The 18,295-nt window shown below is 44.3% G+C and overlaps 1 protein-coding gene across 2 annotated transcripts in view; it reads left to right on the forward strand.

Annotated features, from left to right (window-relative positions):
- The window catches only part of Gfra2 (GDNF family receptor alpha 2), a 95,581-nt gene that overhangs the window by 67,693 nt on the left and 9,593 nt on the right, over window positions 1-18,295 (forward strand). For both annotated transcript variants that reach the window (XM_055609929.1, XM_055609930.1), the window contains 3 exons: window positions 13,216-13,325; window positions 14,039-14,179; window positions 16,054-16,226. In XM_055609929.1, coding sequence (XP_055465904.1) covers window positions 13,216-13,325; window positions 14,039-14,179; window positions 16,054-16,226 — 424 coding nt within the window. The remainder of the gene's footprint in view (window positions 1-13,215; window positions 13,326-14,038; window positions 14,180-16,053; window positions 16,227-18,295) is intronic.

An 18,295-nucleotide genomic window follows, 5' to 3' on the forward strand; every position in this document is an offset into this window, starting at 1 on the left:
AGATAAGGTAATGGAGATTACTCCAGTTATGGTTGGAGTCAGGGCAGAACATGGGCCACAGGCATTTCTCTTTCATGGGGGTCTTAACTCAATATGCTCAGGAAAGCTGGGACCAACATGCTAAGCATTACTCCCAGGTGCTCTGAGGCAATCTCTGTCACTTCCCAGAATCCACTTGCACCCTTTCATGAATGTGAGTCCTCAGTTAAAGGAGTATGAGATCAAAGAAATATGAGCTCAGTATCCAACTATGTATCCTTTATGATTGGCAGAGTTGGGAATTGAACCACGGTGACTTGGGTTCAAGCAGCTCTTAACTATTGTTATTCTGCCTTTCTAGTTGGACTGAAGTTGAGGTGAAGTGCCCACCTCTGAATTTGCATTCCCATACTGAGTTTTACACAAAGATATGTCTAAATCTTTGTACCTTTAAAACAATATGCTGTGGAATGGTGGGGTTTGTATGGGATACAAAGATGGAGATACACATTCTGAGGAGGCTGGAGTGAGGGTAAATGCTGGAAATAACAAAACAGGGGAAGGCTCTGGGACTTGAATAGGAGGCTCTCAGAGTCGGGAATGGGAAGAATAAAGGCTGAGGTTGCTAAGAAGAGAGGAACTGACTGGCTAAGAATTCAGATGTTAAGCTCTGAGGGCAAATTACCCATCCTAGAAAGACCATTTGAAAGGTCAACCACACAGGATCACCTGCTGCCCCCAACTGAAAAGAGGTGGACTTGGAGTATATTGCCCTGAGGCTGGACGGAGGCAGGGGTGGCGAAGCAAAAAGGAAGAAACCTAATCTCACAGCACTAGCAAGAACCATATCAGCATTCAGAGAAAGTTGAAAGAAATCTTTCAGCTGGCTGGCTACCTAGCTCAAGGCTAACCACACTCTTAACACAATAATAAGTCAATCCTCACTGAATAATTAAATAGAGAGCCTTCATAAGTATTGACTTAATGTGACAGCAAGTCTATAGTGACTTGGGGTTTGCTTATGTAAACACAATCTCCTGTTCAGCTTACTTAGCAGTTCAATGAAATAGAACAGTCCTTCAATTAAAATCAAATGATGCATACATTTAATTCCTTTCTCCTCATACCCAGTAATAATAGGTTTGGAATGCAGGTGAAGGGATGGGGAAGAAGTGGAAAAAACAAGGCTTTGGTTTTGAAGGACACGATGTGGTGTCCCTAATGACAAGCTCTTGAAGGAGAAGTGGCCTGACTGCGGCTGTACCTGGACAACCCGACGTGGAGAAGATCCAGGTGGGCTTGGATTGGCATTTGCCCTACCTGGGTCCTGCTAATTCTTTCCAAGAGAAGGTGTGGGTCCCTCATTGGGGCTGGCATACAGGTCTTCTGGTGGTGGACTAGGTCTGATTGATTGCTTCTGGTTAGCTGGGGTCCAGTGGCTGTAACCACACCCTCTTCCAGGGCATTGTTTTCCCTGGACGCCTTCTTGATGCTCCTGGAGGAGGGATGGTGTGTAGTCCAGACTGCATGATCGGAAAGGAGGAAGGTGGCACCCGGTTAAGACCTGTGTCCCTGTGGCTTTAAAATGTTGTAGATGTGGAAGTGACAGGCTGAGAAAAGTGGGAGAGCTATGGGCTACACAGCAGGGAAGACTTGCTGGTTTTGGAGATTAGATTTGAACTTCAGCTTCCTGCCCTGGTGCTGCGCTATTCAGTGAGTTAATATGTCTTCCTAGTCCTCCATTTCCTCATCTGTAAAACATCCGATGATGATTTTGTGCTGATTTTGGAGCACTGTTGTTAGAGTACCATGTGGTGAGGTTAGTGAAGTGCTGTGTGGCACCTATTGGTCAGGGGTATTGTGGCTCTGGCATGGAGGAATAGAGCTCATGCCTGGGTTAGTGGCACCCACCATATCCATCCCCATAAGAGCAAACCATGGCAGGGTGCCCGCTGTGCCAGAATCTGTCCAAACCCTTCCACACCCTCATCAGATAGCTCACTGCATCTGCCTGAAGCCCACAGAAGCTTTGTGCCTTTGCTACCTCCATTGAGCAGGTGAGGGAAACAAGGCCTCCTTGAATGAGTTGAGAGGGTCATGACTGGGTGGTCATGGAAGAGACTAGGCGCTATGGCTTGATCCTTCCACAGGGGATCTGGAGGAGAAGAGGGAGATTCTTTGGCAGCTCCATTCAGAATGGTTTGGCAGGCTTTCCCAGCTCAGCACCAAGACTCTCTCCAACATGGCCACTCCCATGAACTGGGGCTGCCAGAGTGAGGAGCTGGCTTTCTTAGGACTGGGGCTTCTCTCTGTCTCTCCATCACAGGGTAGAATGGGATGAATTTGTTGATCCTTTCAGAACGGAGAACATTTTCTCTAACAGAAGGCCTAGAAAAATTATTGTTTATAATAAGCCAGGATTCCCAAGGCTTCTTTCAGTTAAACTTCAAGAAGTAATTACAATTTCCAAGCAAGTTTATTAAAAGAGAACACAATGAACAGTGTCTTTGGAAATTTTCATGTGAGTTTTCCAGTCTTCAGCTTAACACTTTCCCCTGTTTGTAACCAGGGGGCATAGACCATTCTGGCTGCTGTTCTTTTTTTTTTTTTTAATCTGTTAACATGATTTTATATTTAAAATCTTTAGATACAGACACAACCCACATCCTTGTCATTTTTTGTAGTGATACGTCTCTCCTCAGCATTCAGGGCTTTCTGAGTGGCTCTTCCCTCATTAAGCAGGCCGCAGAGTCCCTGGTTCCTGCTGTCTTCTTGAAGAAGCCTGTTCAGTGTCTACTTCCAAACTCGTCTTGCTCAAGTGCTCCTGGCATCCTCCTCTTTTGTATGGATTGCAGGCCTCTGGGAATTTGACTCTTGGCCTGTGATCATTCTGTATTCTCTGCCGGGCATAAGACCCAAGACCTGGTTCATTCTAGACATGTGTTACACCATTGAGCTGTATCCCTACGTGAGCACCTTTTATTTTAATACATTTTGTTCTTCGATAACTTAATACATGTTTCTAGTGCACTCCGGTTATTTCTGCAACCCCATATCTTTTCTTGTTTACTTCCTATCTCAGCCAGGTCAGCTGCTCTACAAATCTGTCTTCCATATTCATGACTTTTGTTTTCTTTTGTGTATTGTAGAATTTAACCAGAGGTATCGGTATGGAAATGGGCTTAGAACTATCCATCAGCTCCGTGTGGGCTCACCAGAGGGTATATGAATGTATATTATGACCCCCTTCTCTCAGAACCTGTTGGCTGTCAACAGTTATGCAGTATGAGGTAAAGCCCTATGAATTCTCTCCCCAGTGCCAATAGGTGCAGCTGCTGTGAGTTTATCAGTGCTATGTCATGCTCAGGTGACAGCAATTTGAATCCCCTCTCCCTGTTTTAAGGCTCTTGCATGCACCCCCCCCCAACATCCTCTGAGCCTCAAGAGAATGGTACATGTTCTAGTTTTATTTTGTTGTGATAAATGCTCTCACCTAAAGAAACCTGGGGAGGAAAGGGTTTATTTGGCTTACATGTCCAGGTCATAGTACAACACGGAGGTAGTGCAGGTCAGACACTCGAGACAGGACCGGTGGGGAAACACTGCCCCCTAGTTTGCTCTCTGGCTCACTCAGCTAGCATTCTTTTACAGCTGCCTAAGGATGGTACCACCCACAGTGGGTTGGGCTGTCCCGAATCAATCAACAATCTACAGAAATGGCCACAGGCCAGTCTGAGTCTCCCTCTTCAGGTGACTCTAGGCTACGTCAAGTTAACAATTATGGTTAACCAAGAGAGTATTAAAATCTTGTGTAAGGCTGAATCTTCAACCAGCCTTTATTATCTTGGGCAGCCGTGGGTCTCTACATCACCTCCGTTCATTGCAAAGAAAGGCTTCTCTGATAAGGACAAGAGAATCCTTTAACTATTGGCACAAACATACATTTAGAAGATGATTTGCTGCTATGTCCGTCTAGCTAAGCAGCAAGGATTCTTCCCTGGAGCCCAAGACCTCTTCCGTCATAGTTTTTTGGGAAGGTTTGCAGTACTAGTGTGGATTCATGTTTATTGATTTAGGGATGCTGAACTATCCCTATGAAGCCAATTCAAAGATGATGAGTGATCTTTTTGAAGTGATCTGAAGTTCAGTTTGTAAGTATTTTATTGAGAATTTTTGCAACTGTGTCTATCAGGGAGATTGTTGTGTACTTTTTTAAAAATTGTTGTGTCTTTGTCTGGGTAATAGTGGCTTTATAGGAAGAGTTTAGAAGAATTTTCCCTTTTTCTATTTTGTGGAATAATTTGAATAGTATTGGTTGTAGTTCTTTTTTGGATTTATGGTATAATTCTGTGGGAAATTTAGTTCGCAAACATTTTATTGAGAATTTTTTTGCGTCTGTGTTAACAAGGGAGAAATTCTGGGAGTTTTCTGGTTGTTACTGCTTCTATTTTATTGTTGGCTATAGCTCTGTTTAAATTCTTATTCCATCTTGGTATAATTGTGTAGGTCATACGTATCTAGGAAGTCACTAATTTCTATTATGTTTTCCAATAAAGAAGTGGAATATATATAGTGAAATATATGTTTTTAAGGTATGCCTTATGTTTCTGAATTTCATTGCTATCTGTTATATCTCCTTCATCTTAATTTTATTAACTTGGGTGTTCTTTTTTTTCTTTAGTTAATTTGCCTAATAGTTTGTTAGTCTTGTTTATCTTTTCAAAGAGCCAGCTCGTTGTCTCATTCATTCAATACTATTTATATAATTTCTATTTCATTAATTTTTGCCCTGCTCTTAATTATTTTCACTTGTTTACTACTTTTTGGATTGTGTTTATTCTTGTTTTTCCAAGGACTTAGATTACACCATTATTTTTTTTATTTGAAATCATTCATAAATTTTGATATTAGCACTCAGCATTATAAACTTTTCTTTTAGGATGGCCTTCATTATGTTCCATAGGTTTTGATATGTTGTGGTTGCATTTTCATTCATTCAGTTTTAGGAAGTTGCTTATTTCCTTGTTGATATTTTTCAGTGACCCAATTATCATTTAATAGGGTATTGTTTATTCTCCCTGTGTTTATGGACTTGGTGCAGTTTTCCTGCTCTTGATATCTAGATTAAATCCACTGGGTACAGAGAGAATACAGGGAGCTATTTCCATTATTTTATGTTTGATAAAGCTTGCTTTGTGTACTAAATTGTGGTTTCTTTTGAAAACCATTTTATGTGATACTGAGAAGAATGTGTATTACTTACTGTTTTGGTGGGATGTCTTGTAGATGTTTATTAGGTCCATTTGATTATGGTGTTACTTAATTCCAATGTTTATCTATCTAAATTTTGATAGATGACCTGTCTGTTGGTGCAGTTGGGTATCCAATTCCCTACAGTTACTGTGTTGGGTTAATTTGTTGCTTTACATCTAGTAGTGCCTGGTTTATAAAATCGGATGCACCTGTGTTTGGTGTGCATAGTCCTCTTAATAAATTGATTGTTCCCTTGATGAATATGAAGTGTCTTTCTTTATTTCTTGTGGCCAGTTTTGGCTTGAAGCCTATTTTCTAAGATTTCAGAGTAAATATGCTTGCCTGTTTCCTAGTTTCATTTGCTTATAGTCCCCCTTTTCCATTCAATAACTTTATTCCAAGGTGATGTTTCCCTTGATGGTAAGGTATTTTTTTTGGAGGCAGCAAAAAAGATGGATCTTGTGTTTTAACTCAGTATGCTAGTCTGTATGGTTTTATTGGGGAGTTGAGAGCATTAATATTCAGAGTTATTACTGAAAGGTGTATATTAATTTCTGTAGTTTTGATGACTTCGTTGTGTTTTCTTAGTTTCTGTGATGAATTGTCCTGGTATTGTATATTTTCCTCTATAGTCTCTTGGATGTATTTATCTTTCTCTTCCGTCCCAACTGCTCCTTCCAGCATCCTCTGTAGAGTTGGCTTAATGGTCATAAATTCCTTTAGTTTGTTTTTATCACGGAAAGTTTTTATTTCTCTTTTACTTATAAAAGATAGCTTTCTGAGTTTAATATCTCAGTTGGCAGTTATGATCTTTCTAAGCTTAGAATATATCTTTCTTGGAGCTTCTAGCTTTAAAAGTTTCTATGAGTAATCAAGTGTTATTCAAATAGGCTTGCCTTTTATGTGACTTGACCTTTCTAGGAGCTTTCTTTATTCCTCTTTTATTTTTGTATTTTAATCATCATGTGTGTGGATAAATATTATTTTCTGGTTCTGCCTTTTTGGTGTTTTCTGGACTTCTTTTACCTGTATGGACATATTTTTTTCTCAAGGTTTGGAGATTTTATGACTTTATTGAAAATGCTTTCTAGGCCTTCAACCTGCAATTCTTCTCCTTTTATGCCTATCATGAATAGAGTTGGTCTTTTATGGTATCTCACAGACCCTGCATGGTTGGTTTGTGCATTAAAATTTTATTTTTCCATCTTCTTTGGTTGAATGGTTCAGTTTCTCTAATTTGTCTTTAAGCCCTAATAGTCTGTCTTCCACGTGATTTATTTGCTTGGTGAAATGATCCACTGAAGTTTTTTTTATTGGACTGGTTGAGAATTTCATTTCTAGCTTTACTTCAGGCTGAATTTTCTTTTTTTTTTTTTTTTGGTATTTCTACTTCTTCATTGACTTCTATTTTCATATCCTGAATGAGCTTCCTTATTTCATTCAAATGTTTTCTTGTGTTTACTTGGGCTACAATTGGTTTATTTTTGTCTTGAGTTCATTCACATGTTTATGCTTTCTTTAAATTCTCTGACTTCTTTGAACATATTTAAAATTGTCCCTTTTAAATTCGATGTCTTCAGTTTCATCTAAATTATTCTCCTTGGGCATCATGACTATTCGACTGTTTATTTTATTTTTTAATTGCTTGTGTGTTTTTGATGAGACATGGACATCTGGAGTTAGGTTGTTGGATGTGTTTTGCTAAGTGTTTTCTGCCCACAAAGCTGGAGCCTGGAGGTGGGCAGAGGGTCGGGCAACTTGGGGGAGAAGAGGCAGGTACTAAGGATGGGGTTGTGCTTTACTGGTCTACACCAGGTTGAGTTGCTTGTAGCGGGTCAGTTGTGGGTGTACTTCCTGTCTGGAGCCGTGCCAGACCAGGCCAGTTTGTGTTGGTTCAATAGCAGAGGACTCAAAGTGGCAGATGACAGCTGTACAGTTGCAGGAGAGGAGCTGTTTGTCTGGGTTCCTGCTGGGTTGTGCCTTAAGTAGTAGTTTTGCTGGAGCAGGCTTCTTGGGTGGGGGAGGGGCGAAGCTGCCTTAGATCAGCTTTGAGCTGGGATGTGTGCAGTAATTTGGCTGAAGAGTGCTCCTGAGGCAGGAGAAAAGTTGCAGATGACCAAGACAGAGAGGTTGCCAGTCTGGGTCAATGCTAGATTGGACCCTGTGTGGTAGTTTTGAAGTAGTGGGCTCCCAGGGCAGGGGCTTAAAATTAATAAAGATTATTTTTTACTGTGTGTCTCTGTTTGAAGGGTGGCCAGGGATGTGCACGTGTGCACCTGTGGAAGCCAGAGGATGAACTCAGGTGTCATCCTCAGAGACGGTGTTGCCTTCATCTGAGAAAGGGTCTCTCCTTGGCAGGGAGCTCACCTATTCGTCTTGGCTGGCCTTGGAATCACCCTGCCTCTCTCTCCCCAGCCCTCGAATGACAAGCAATGCCTAGTTTTTTTATGTGGATGCTGGGGATTGGAAGCAGGTCCTCACACACCTGAAGCAGGCACTTTGCCCACTGAACCCTCCCCAGGCGCTTTCCTTTTCATAGTGCTTTTTCCCCTGATTGCTTCAAGCTTGGCCAGAGAAAGCCTTATAATATTAGAGAGTGAACTAAGTGGTAGTCATTTATTTTTTTATTTTTAATTTAACTAACAGAGACGCAGCTAGGTTAAAAATAAAAATAATTGATTGGTTTCCAAAAGAAAATATAGAAGTGATAGTGTTTTCCAGGAAGCAAGAGAGCAAGTCTCTCTTTTTCTCCCTGTCTCCCCTTCTCTCTCTGTCTTCCTTTCTATTTCCTCCCTCTCCTCCCCCCATTTCCATCTCACCCCCTTTCTTCATTCAGATTGCTATGGTAAGTCTTCTTAATATGACCCTAAGACCAAAACTGTGGACCTGGTATGTTTGTGCTCAAGTCTGGATGACCAAAAAGCAAATAATGTTCTTTCTTGCCTGCTCCATCAGAAAAAGCTCAGTCAGGGGTCCTGTTTGAACTATAAGAGCCAAGGGAAGGAGTGTCACAATTGATACAGTCTGGGCCAGGCATCTATCTGGTCCCAGAAGGTGGTGTTCATTTATACTCTCCTGAGTCATTCACTCTTCTTGGGAACACTTTACCCTTCCATGAAATGTTCAAATGCCCTGTCATGGACAATAAGTGGTTCTGGTAATGGTACCATTCTGACTGGCAGGTTCCTGGCCATGGTGGACAGCTATGGATCACCACTCATTGGCTTCCATTCTAAGCCACATAGCAGGTACAATTTGATAGTCGGAAGAACTGTAAACCAGAAACCATGCATTGGCCAGCATTGGAGGAGAAATTTACCTCCTGAGCACATGTCTTTTTGATAACGATGACAAAATATCTGACAGAAACTGTTTATGAGAAGAAAGCTTTATTTTCACTCATGATTTGTGAGGGTCTCAGTCTATCTCTCCTGGCAGGGATGCGTGGCAGAATTTATGATGGTGATTACATGTGGTAGAGGCTTCTCCCATCTTTGATGGGCAGGAAGCAGAGAGCAGCCAGAATTAGGGACCAGGTTAAAACCTTCAAAGTCCCACCTCTAATTGTCTTGTAGGTCCCATTTCCTAAGGCTCCATAGTCCCCTCAGAAAGCACCAGTAGCTTCTGAGCACAGGTTCAAAAGACACTTCAGATTCAACGTAGCACTCCTAAGCAGACTTGGAAAGGTGTTCTAGCCTGGGCCAAGACAGAATGTCACTAATAAAACATGAATCTGTGTTCTTTCTTTTGGATAACACCACACAGAAGGCAGTTGGAAGTACACCTGTGTCTCTTTGGATGCAGGGGTCTCTCTCTCTCTCTCTCTGTGTGTGTGTGTGTGTGTGTGTACATGCATATGGGCCTGTGTGTCTCTGTATAGAAGCATGCATATTCTGCATGTAACCACAATCCTCCTGGGGGTTTCTTTCTTTCATGGCTGGGGCATAAAGCAGGGTATTTAAAGCTGAGGCCAGAAGGCAGGATCTGAAAGTACCCACAAGCCCAACTCTGTAGCCTATGCAGATTGCACACTTCAGACTGGAGCCTGCCACCCCATGATCTGGGGGCTTGGTAGAGAGATTCCAAGCTCTGCTGTTGCAATTTCAGGTAGGGGTTGTTTGGGGTGGATCCTAGAGAATTTTCACGTCTAACAATTTCTGGCCAATGACAGTGCTGGTAGTCTGTTTACCACACCCTGAAAAGGGCCCTGCCTCCCATATCTGGGTGAGTACTGCTATGTGGCTTACTTTGCATTCCCAGCTCTGCTTTTTCACCTGTGCTAACAGATAAAAATATAGGATGTCCAGGAAAATCTGAATCCCAGATTTATAAAACTTTTTTTATAAGTATGTCTGAGGTGTATAATAATAATACCCCACATTCATCTGAAATTCTAATGAAAAGGGCATACTGCATCTAATATGGCCACCTTTTCATCAAATTAGGGTCAAGTGTCTCTCTCCTGCTGCTTTTCTGGGATTGAATAGGCCACAGCTGATAATGAACCAGGCTCAAAGGAGGCTTGCGATTTTAGGGCAACTCACCTGTTCTCATGAGCTCAGTTAAGAGTATTTTGGTTTGTGTACATTTCCGTTCTCCTGCTGGCTCTGTGCTCCTCTTTCTCTCACGATTTCTTTACACCATCTCATTTCTGGGGAGTCTTAAAAGCAGAAATATGTGGGGGGGGGCTGATCCAGCAAAGTTGAGCTCTTTGCAGCAGAAACAGAATGCAAGAGACCCATGACATCCCAGGGTATGAGGAATGAGTGACATTTTGCCTAGAGGAGGTGGAGATCAGCAGCAGGCACCCCACGTGTAATGGGCTGGGCTGGAGCACTGGTGTGGTTGGTTCTTGTTGTGTTTGAGTTGGAGTATGTAAAGGGCTGGAAGGAAATTGACTCCACTTAGTCTCTTGTTCTGGCAGAGGAAGCCCACTGCTGTGGGTTTATCACGGATTGAGAGGCAGAAAGAAACTTGAGCAATCAAAGGCCTCCTGGAGACTTGGACTTGGCAACCTCCTGAATGGCTCCATTTGTCCCCTTTGCTTGCCAAACTGCCTTGATGCTGAGAGTGGCGAGGATGACAACAGAAGGCCTAGATGCTTCCCTTCCTCTCCGATCCCCTCACCAACTGTCATCCAAATCCATGTCCTCCTCTTCCTTTTATTCTGAACAGTTTCAGGTCTGGGGTTCTGGCACTGATCACCGCTTCGGGGCTAACCATTTTGAGGAGAGTAAGCTGCAGCCACACAGGGTTGAGATGGTGTTTTCCCCTGCCCACCAGCCTGGGTCCTGGCCTTTGGGCTTTGTGCATATTCCATAATTTCCAGGGCTTGTGCTTCCCCCTGCCCCCTGCATTCATCATGGCATGAAAAGGGTTAGTGGGTTCAGGAGGGTAGGGTCTTCCTGGGATCCAGCAAGCTGCCTCAGGAGCACTCCCTTCCCTTGCCATGCTCACACTGCCCACACAGGATAAAGTGGTGTGTTTTTCTTCTCTGTGGGTCATGAAGAGCCATTTCCCATTTGTACTTCCAGACCCAGGAGTAGTGCTAGGGAGAAGGCAAAAAAAGATGATGATTCCTGTCTACATTGATGGCTGCCTTGTCTGGTATCTCTCGCCACTTTATTGAAGCCCTGCACAGGCATAGCTTTCTATTTAAGTGGGGACACTCGGTTCCAGAGACATGGCCAGTGAACCCCAGGTCACATAACAGGGCAAGGGACTGAACACTGCCATGTGACAGATGGCTATCCCAGCAGCTGGACTGGCTTTCTTCTTGCCATAACCTTTGGAGGGATCTGTACTCTTTTACCTTCTGTTCCCTGGCTTGCATCCTCACCCCACTTCTCCTGCAGAGCCTGGCTGATCTCTAGGTTGCTAGGGAAATGTCCTAGATCCCTCAAAGGACCTTTGTCATATTCTCTCATTTATGTTTCCACTCCTTCTCCAGCCTTTGAGTTGGCAGCATTTTGAGAGGCTCCTTGGTCTGCCAAGGCAGCCAAAAGATATGTAGGCTTCCTAGTGTCATTTGATCTTGGAGCCAAACTTGTTAGAGAGGAGAAGGCAGCTCTGGTTGCTGGTGGTGATTGGAGCAGTCCATGACGCTTCCAACAGCTGCAGGTCTAGCTGGAACCCTCAGCTCAGTTTTGGTCAGATCATGCAACTTGTAAGGAAGTGAGCAGATAGGGACTTTTCACTGAAGCCCTGTGCCCTAATCTGGGGCAGTAGGGTGAGGATCATGCTGCCTTAGAACATGTCACTGGTGTTCTTTTCTGATGCCATATTGACATGCTTACTTACCATTCTCATCTCAGTCACATGCCAGGGGATATGCTCCAACACAACTGGAGCAAGGATAAGGGATATCGGCCACCTCATGTTTAGGAGGAACTTGGACAATACGGATAAAGCAAGAAATAAGATTACTGATGGATATTCTCACTGGAGAGACCAAACAAGACTCGTCAGCAAGTGTCTGTGCTGTTGACTTGCCTGGTCTAGATTTTCTGTGTAGTTTCATTGAGAAAGAGGACAAAGCCATGTGACCTATGGAGAAGGGTTGAGGTAGCTTTGGGGATGCAGGAAGTTAGAGACAGGTTCTATACATGCCCACATGGAGTTGAAATGGACACATGCATTTCAGTCAAAGGAGGTATTTAAAAAAACTTCCTACAGAAGATTGTAACCAGTGGTTGCTCACAATGTAAGCTTCTTCAGGATCTCCATTCTGCCATTATCTTCTATTGCCCTTGCTTCCTTTTGGAGGAAGATTTGACCAACGTGGAGTTTTTGAAGATCCTATAATGTCTCCCAGGGATGTACCAGAGTACCAGAGACTAGGTAGCTTGAGACAGAAATAGACTGTCTTACCGTTGTAGAAGATAGAAGTCTGAGGTCCAAATGTCAGTGGGACCTTGCTTTCTTTGTGCTGTCAAAGACTCAGATGAGCTGATAACTGAGCTCACATGGGCAGGATCTTCCCTGTAGGAGGTCATGGTTGTCTTAGACATGATAGGGAGGGAAGCATCCTCCCTAGTACAGGCTGATGAAAACTTCTGTAGCCAGAGCACCAGGGCAAGAGGGAGAAGGAAGGCAGCTAACTAAGGGTGTTAGACTTTGTGTCACATCCAGTTCTGAGGCTGGGGTAGAGAAAGGTCTTGACCTGCTCCCGGATGAGTGTGGCAGAGCTGTGCACAGGTGGTTACAAAGCAATGTCACAGATACTGACAACAATGGCTGGTGGCATGCTAGGTCATGAAGAGAAAACTAAAAGATAGGCTCTGCCTAGTGATCCTGGGGAGGCAGGAGAGGCGCAGCCTGTTGGCCTTTGCTCTGACATGATGCAGAGGAGTCCAGGCAAGAATGAGGAGATGTCTCACCCTAAGGAGACTCTTCCTTCTTCTCTCTGGCTTCTCTGAGCATCAGGCTAGGGTAGGGGTCATCGGATACACTTTGAGTTGGGAAGAGCAAAGAGTTCCAGGATTTGGGCAACATTTTCCAAGGCTCTAGGTGTCAGGAAGTGGAACCTGGTTCCCTGCCCTGGTCCTGGATATGGTTTACCAGCACAGTCCCTCCCTCCTCTCTGATTTTCTGACAGCATGATTCAGTTAGACAGCATTGCCAGTATTTTCTTTGAGTCCCTTTTACTCATTTGTCTCTGAACTTTAGTTTTGCTCTTTTTTTTGAGACAGCTTTCACTATTCCTGGCTGACCTGGAACTCACCATGTGGCTCAGGCCTCAAACTTGTGATAACACCCCTGCGTTAACCCTCTAAGTTCTGGTATTATTGGTACATGGCTTTCTTAAATTGTGCTATGCCCGGCTCCATAGGCCTCCCTTCACTTTCTACTCCCTCCCTTTCCTGGCTTCCTCAGGTTCTAGGATCTGCAGTGTGGAGCTTCCGTGCCCCAGGCAGTGTGGAGGAGGCTGGAGCAGGCTGCCAGACTAAACTGTTTCCTCCTTGGGTCTTTTCCCGACACCAGGTCCCGCCTGGCAGACTTCCACGCCAACTGTCGAGCCTCCTACCGGACAGTCACCAGTTGCCCTGCGGACAACTATCAGGCGTGTCTTGGCTCCTATGCTGGCATGATTGGTAAGACCTCCTTGCCTTTTCTGTGCATTCAGTCATTTCACTTCCCCCATCCCCTTCTGCAACCTCACTGGGGTGGGAGTTGCTGCAGCCCAAGGTCGGCAGAAGTGACTGACATCACAACCTTGCTCATGGCACATTCAGACAGAGCATCTAGGGGAAAGCAGAGGGAGACCACCTTCTTATCAGGAGGGGCCATCTTTCTTTGTTACAGAGCTTTGGAAATTAAGCTACAGCCTTCTAGGTACTGCTAATCAGTCATTGTGAGCTCTTATTTGGAGCTTTCACTAAAGAGTTGTTGCTATTTCTATTTCACAGGCAAGGAAACTGATGCTCAAGAGAAACTGAGTTCCTTGGCCAGGTTTCCTTAGTTGGTATATGCCAGCATTAAGATCCAGCCTAGGATGGGAGCCTTCAGCTCTTTGAATCCAGAAGAATCACTGCATGTTTGTATGACAGAAAGCAAGGGAAACTGAAGGCTGGGTTGGAGCTGCTGGGGTCTTTTCTGTTCTCCTGATGACACAGAGGCTGGTGGTTCTCTAGGCCTGTGGCCTTTTTGTTCCTGCTGACCCCAGGGGTAATTGTGCTCAGAGTTAGGGTTGTAAGTTGGGGTATCTGTGTTATTTTTTGGGAGGGGACACAGGTGAGAAGGCAAGCATGAGCCTTTGTCCTACTGTGCCTATTCATCTTCTTTTCCTTCCCTTTCTCCCTCCCAGGGTTTGATATGACGCCCAACTATGTGGACTCCAGCCCCACTGGCATCGTGGTGTCTCCCTGGTGCAATTGTCGTGGTAGTGGTAACATGGAAGAAGAGTGTGAGAAGTTCCTCAGGGACTTCACAGAAAACCCATGCCTCCGTAAGTCTGGGAAAACTTTCTCATGCCTTACGTCCCTTCTGTCTCCTACCTGGCATACATTTCTGCTACCTGGGAGGGAAGCTGCCCTGGTCCTTTTCCTCTCATCTTGGTGGGATCTGCACCATGTAGGGCTTTCTACAGAGACCTGTAGTGTTGAGCTCTCGTATATTTCATACCAGAACTGCTGGTAGGCTGCCTGAGTCTACCATCAGAGTCTGTAGGCTCATGGAAAGTCAAGACAGAAGGATGTTAGTTGGCTGTTATGACAGCATCAGCCAGTTTCCCTTGGGGATTGAGTCTCATGAGGACCACAGGCACCCTTTCCATGTAGTGGCTCTTTCCTCTTAGAATTGGTGACTTTTTTAAAAAAAGATATTTAACTGCTTGTCCAAAGGCAAGGAGAAGAAGTCATAGTCAAATCAAATCCATCCTGCCTTTGGCCTTTGCTGCCTGACATCCCTTGATGATTATACCACCTGTAATCTCTTCCTTCTCTCTTTCTCCTTTCTTCCTTTTGTTCATCTACATTTTTTCTTTCCCTTTTGTCTGACATCGGGGATTCAGAGATAGATTCCAGTGCCTGTCATTAAAAGACATGTGGCTAGATAAGGTAAACTGAGGAGTCATTTGTAATCCTAGTGCAGATAGAAGCTGTAGGGTAAATCTCTCTATGGCGTCAGAGTTCAAATACCCAAGTCCTTCTGGACTCAAGGCTTCTCAGAGGCTGTATCTCCTGAGGATATCTGGGTATTAGTCAGTCATATTACTATGACTATGGCTATGATAGTCTATTCTGACAGAGTTTCAGGGCTCTCTGAAAGAACATAGACTGATGAAGAGGTTGCAGAGAGCCTTGTCACATAGCCCTGAAGGTGACCAGAGTGGCATGTGCTTGGACTGGAACATAGCCATACTCCCCCTGCACATCTGAAGGCATTTGGGTTTTCTTGCCTGAAAGTCATAGTGGTGAGTGTTAGGATCCAGCCCAACCTAGCTGTGGTGTAGATGTGATAGTGGTTATAGATATGACTTTGATGGGTAACCTAGCACTGAGACTCCAATACTATAGCAGATGCCTTAGGAAGAAGACAGTGATGACTAGGGGGTAGCAACTAGAGGTAGAATCATGGATGACCGCGAGGTGGGCTTAGCTGACTGCCCGTGGGTGGGTAGGGAGGCACCATGGCCTACTGCCTCCTCAGGTTCTGCTTTGGAAGACTTAGATACAGAAGACACCTCTAGGACTGGCAACACAGGGGTCAGAAGCATTGTTGGTTATAGGAAGGTATGCATATCTACTAGGAAACGTGATGACTTTGGATGTGGAGATTTCTGTAGGTACTTGTTGAATTTTAAGGATGATTTTGTCCCTGACTAGCGGATTAGTGTTAGTTGGTGGTATGGATGGGGGAGGGGAGCTGTCCAGAAAAAGTCGGTTATGTGGAGAGGGAGAATGACTGAGTCTAAGGTAGGGATCAGGTCGTACCTGAGTTAGCAAATAGCTGGAAGAGCCCATGCCTAGAAAGCTGAGGATGGGGCCTCCTGTGAGACAGATCTTCAGTGCTGACCATCAAGATGTTTCTGCCATTACAGCCTGGTCAAGTGTCTCTGGAGTTCATGGCTCCACTCTCCACACATTCTCATCGTGTCACTTTCCTTACATTTTGATTTTTTTTGTCTTTTCTAGCTTTCCTCTTCTATTTTCCTCACCAACTGGGAGATCATTTTAAGTCTGAAAGGAGCTTTAGCCAAGTCAAATTTTAATATGCCACCATCCTGGGCTCTTTTGGGAGGGCAGTAGTTAGGAAGAAAGTTGAGCCAGAAATGATTGGAATGGGTTCTGATTTTGTTGTTTTTATCTGTCCTCTCTCCAGGAAATGCCATTCAGGCCTTTGGAAACGGTACAGATGTGAACATGGCTCCCAAAGGCCCCACATTCCCAGCTACCCAGGCCCCTCGGGTGGAAAAAACCCCTTCATTGCCAGATGACCTCAGTGATAGCACCAGCCTGGGGACCAGCGTCATTACCACATGCACATCTATCCAGGTGAGGGGTGTGCCTCTGAAGCTTGGGAGCTGGAGTTTGTTATGATTCACGATCTTGAGACACGCACCGTGGTGTCAAACATGATATGAGAAAACATGAAGGAACACTGAAGGTTCCTTGAGATTAGGAGCCTAATGGCCAGGAAGTTGGGAAAGAACATTTTTTTTTAAACCTTTTCATTCATTTAGTCATTTTTATTTGCAAATATGAAAACACTTGTTACATAACAGTATTGAATTAGACATACTGGGGCACAAGAGAAATGTAATAGTTACCGTACAGCTACTGTCTGATAACTATCAGCTAGTGTTCTGCTAATCCTTATCTCATTGAATTCACAATAAGGTGACAATATTCTTATTGAACATTCAAGAAACTGATCCAGAAGTATTAGATAATCATGCATCTGACTTTTGTTGGCATGCACTTTCAAACCTTCATCTGATTCTAAGACTTATAGTATCAATTGGATTGCTCATCCATTAATCCATCCATCCATCTATGCAATGTACAGACCCAGTGTATACTGGCTTTTATATGAGCTTCTAGGGAAACATTGGTGAATGAGGTTGATGTTGTTCTGGGTTGTACAGTGTGCTGGCTAGATTTATGCCAACTTGACACAAACTATAGTCATCTAAGAGGAAGAAACCTCACTTGAGAAAATGCCTCTATAAGATCATGCTGTGTGTCAGCCTGTAGAGCATTTTCTTGATCAGTGTGGGAGGGCACAGTCCATTGTGGGTGGCGCCATCCCCAGGCTGGTGGTCCTGGGTTCTATAAGAAAGCAGGCTGAGCAAGCCATAGAGGGCAAACAGCACCCCTCCATGACTTCCGCATCAGCATCTGCCTCCAGGTTCCTGGCCTGTTTGAATTCCTGTCCTGACTTGATGCACTACAATGTGGAAGTGTAAGTCAAATAAACTCTTTCCTCCCCAACTTGCTTTTTGGTCATGATGTTTCATCACAGCAATAGAAACCCTAACAATGAAGATATGCAGTCATTATGGGCTTGAAGGTCAAATAATGACATCCTTCACTGTAATAGCTTGTCTGCTAAAGAGGTTGATCCTAAACATGTCAGATGCCTTCTTACACAGATGCAGATGCACACACAGACCTACAGACACACAGACATAAAAACACATACATACACACAACACGTACACAGGCACACACAAACACCTAGAACAATATATTTGGAAGGAGATCTAGTCCGGAAAGTCAAAGTGAGCAGAAGGAAAACAGTGAGGTGTGGGTAGAAAGTTAGGAGGTGTTTCAGGCAGGAGCTGACAGTGACTGGCTGAATACATTGCTAGGATCTGGAAAACATGAGCAGGGGCACACACGGCCTACTAGAAGGTTTGGGAGGACCTGAGATGGTAGGCGGTGGTCTTCTCCAATCAGTAGAATGTAACACTCATAGCACCAGGAGGAGAACTTGAACAGGTTCCTCCCATCAAATCATAGCTCTGTGCTGGTGACCCTCGTGGTTAGGGAGCCACTGTTCCTTCTATTCCTTGCTGGGGTCTCATTATCAGTGACAGTCGCCTTTAATTTTATTTTTTTTCTTCACAGTTTATTCATTATATATCCCCATTGAAGCCCCCTCCCTCAGCTCCCCCAGTCCTACCCTCCCTCTCTCTTCCCCTCATCCCTTTCCCCTAGTCCACTGAAAGGGGGAGTTCTCCACTATTGCCATCTGCCCAGCTTGTTAAGTCTCATCAGAACTGCTTGGATCCTCTTCCTCCATGGCCTGGCAGGACTGCAACATTAGGGGCGAGTGATCAGAGGGCAGTCGTGGCATACACTCACTAATAAGCGGATATTAGCCGTATAATATAGGACAGCCATCTACAGACCTAAAGAAGCTAAACACTAAGGAGGACCCTAGGGAGGATGCTTAAATCTCATTCAGAATGGCAAACAGGATAGAGACCAGAAGTGGTGGAAGAGAGGAAACAGGATGAGAGTCTACTATAGAGGATCCTCTGAAAAGATTCACCCAACAAGGGATCAAACCAGATGCTGAGACTCAGGGCCAAACTTTGGGCAGAGCACAGGAAGAG

Source organism: Psammomys obesus, unplaced genomic scaffold, assembly GCF_907164565.1.
Source record: "Psammomys obesus unplaced genomic scaffold, mPsaObe1.curated_primary_1811, whole genome shotgun sequence".
Lineage (NCBI taxonomy): Eukaryota > Metazoa > Chordata > Mammalia > Rodentia > Muridae > Psammomys > Psammomys obesus.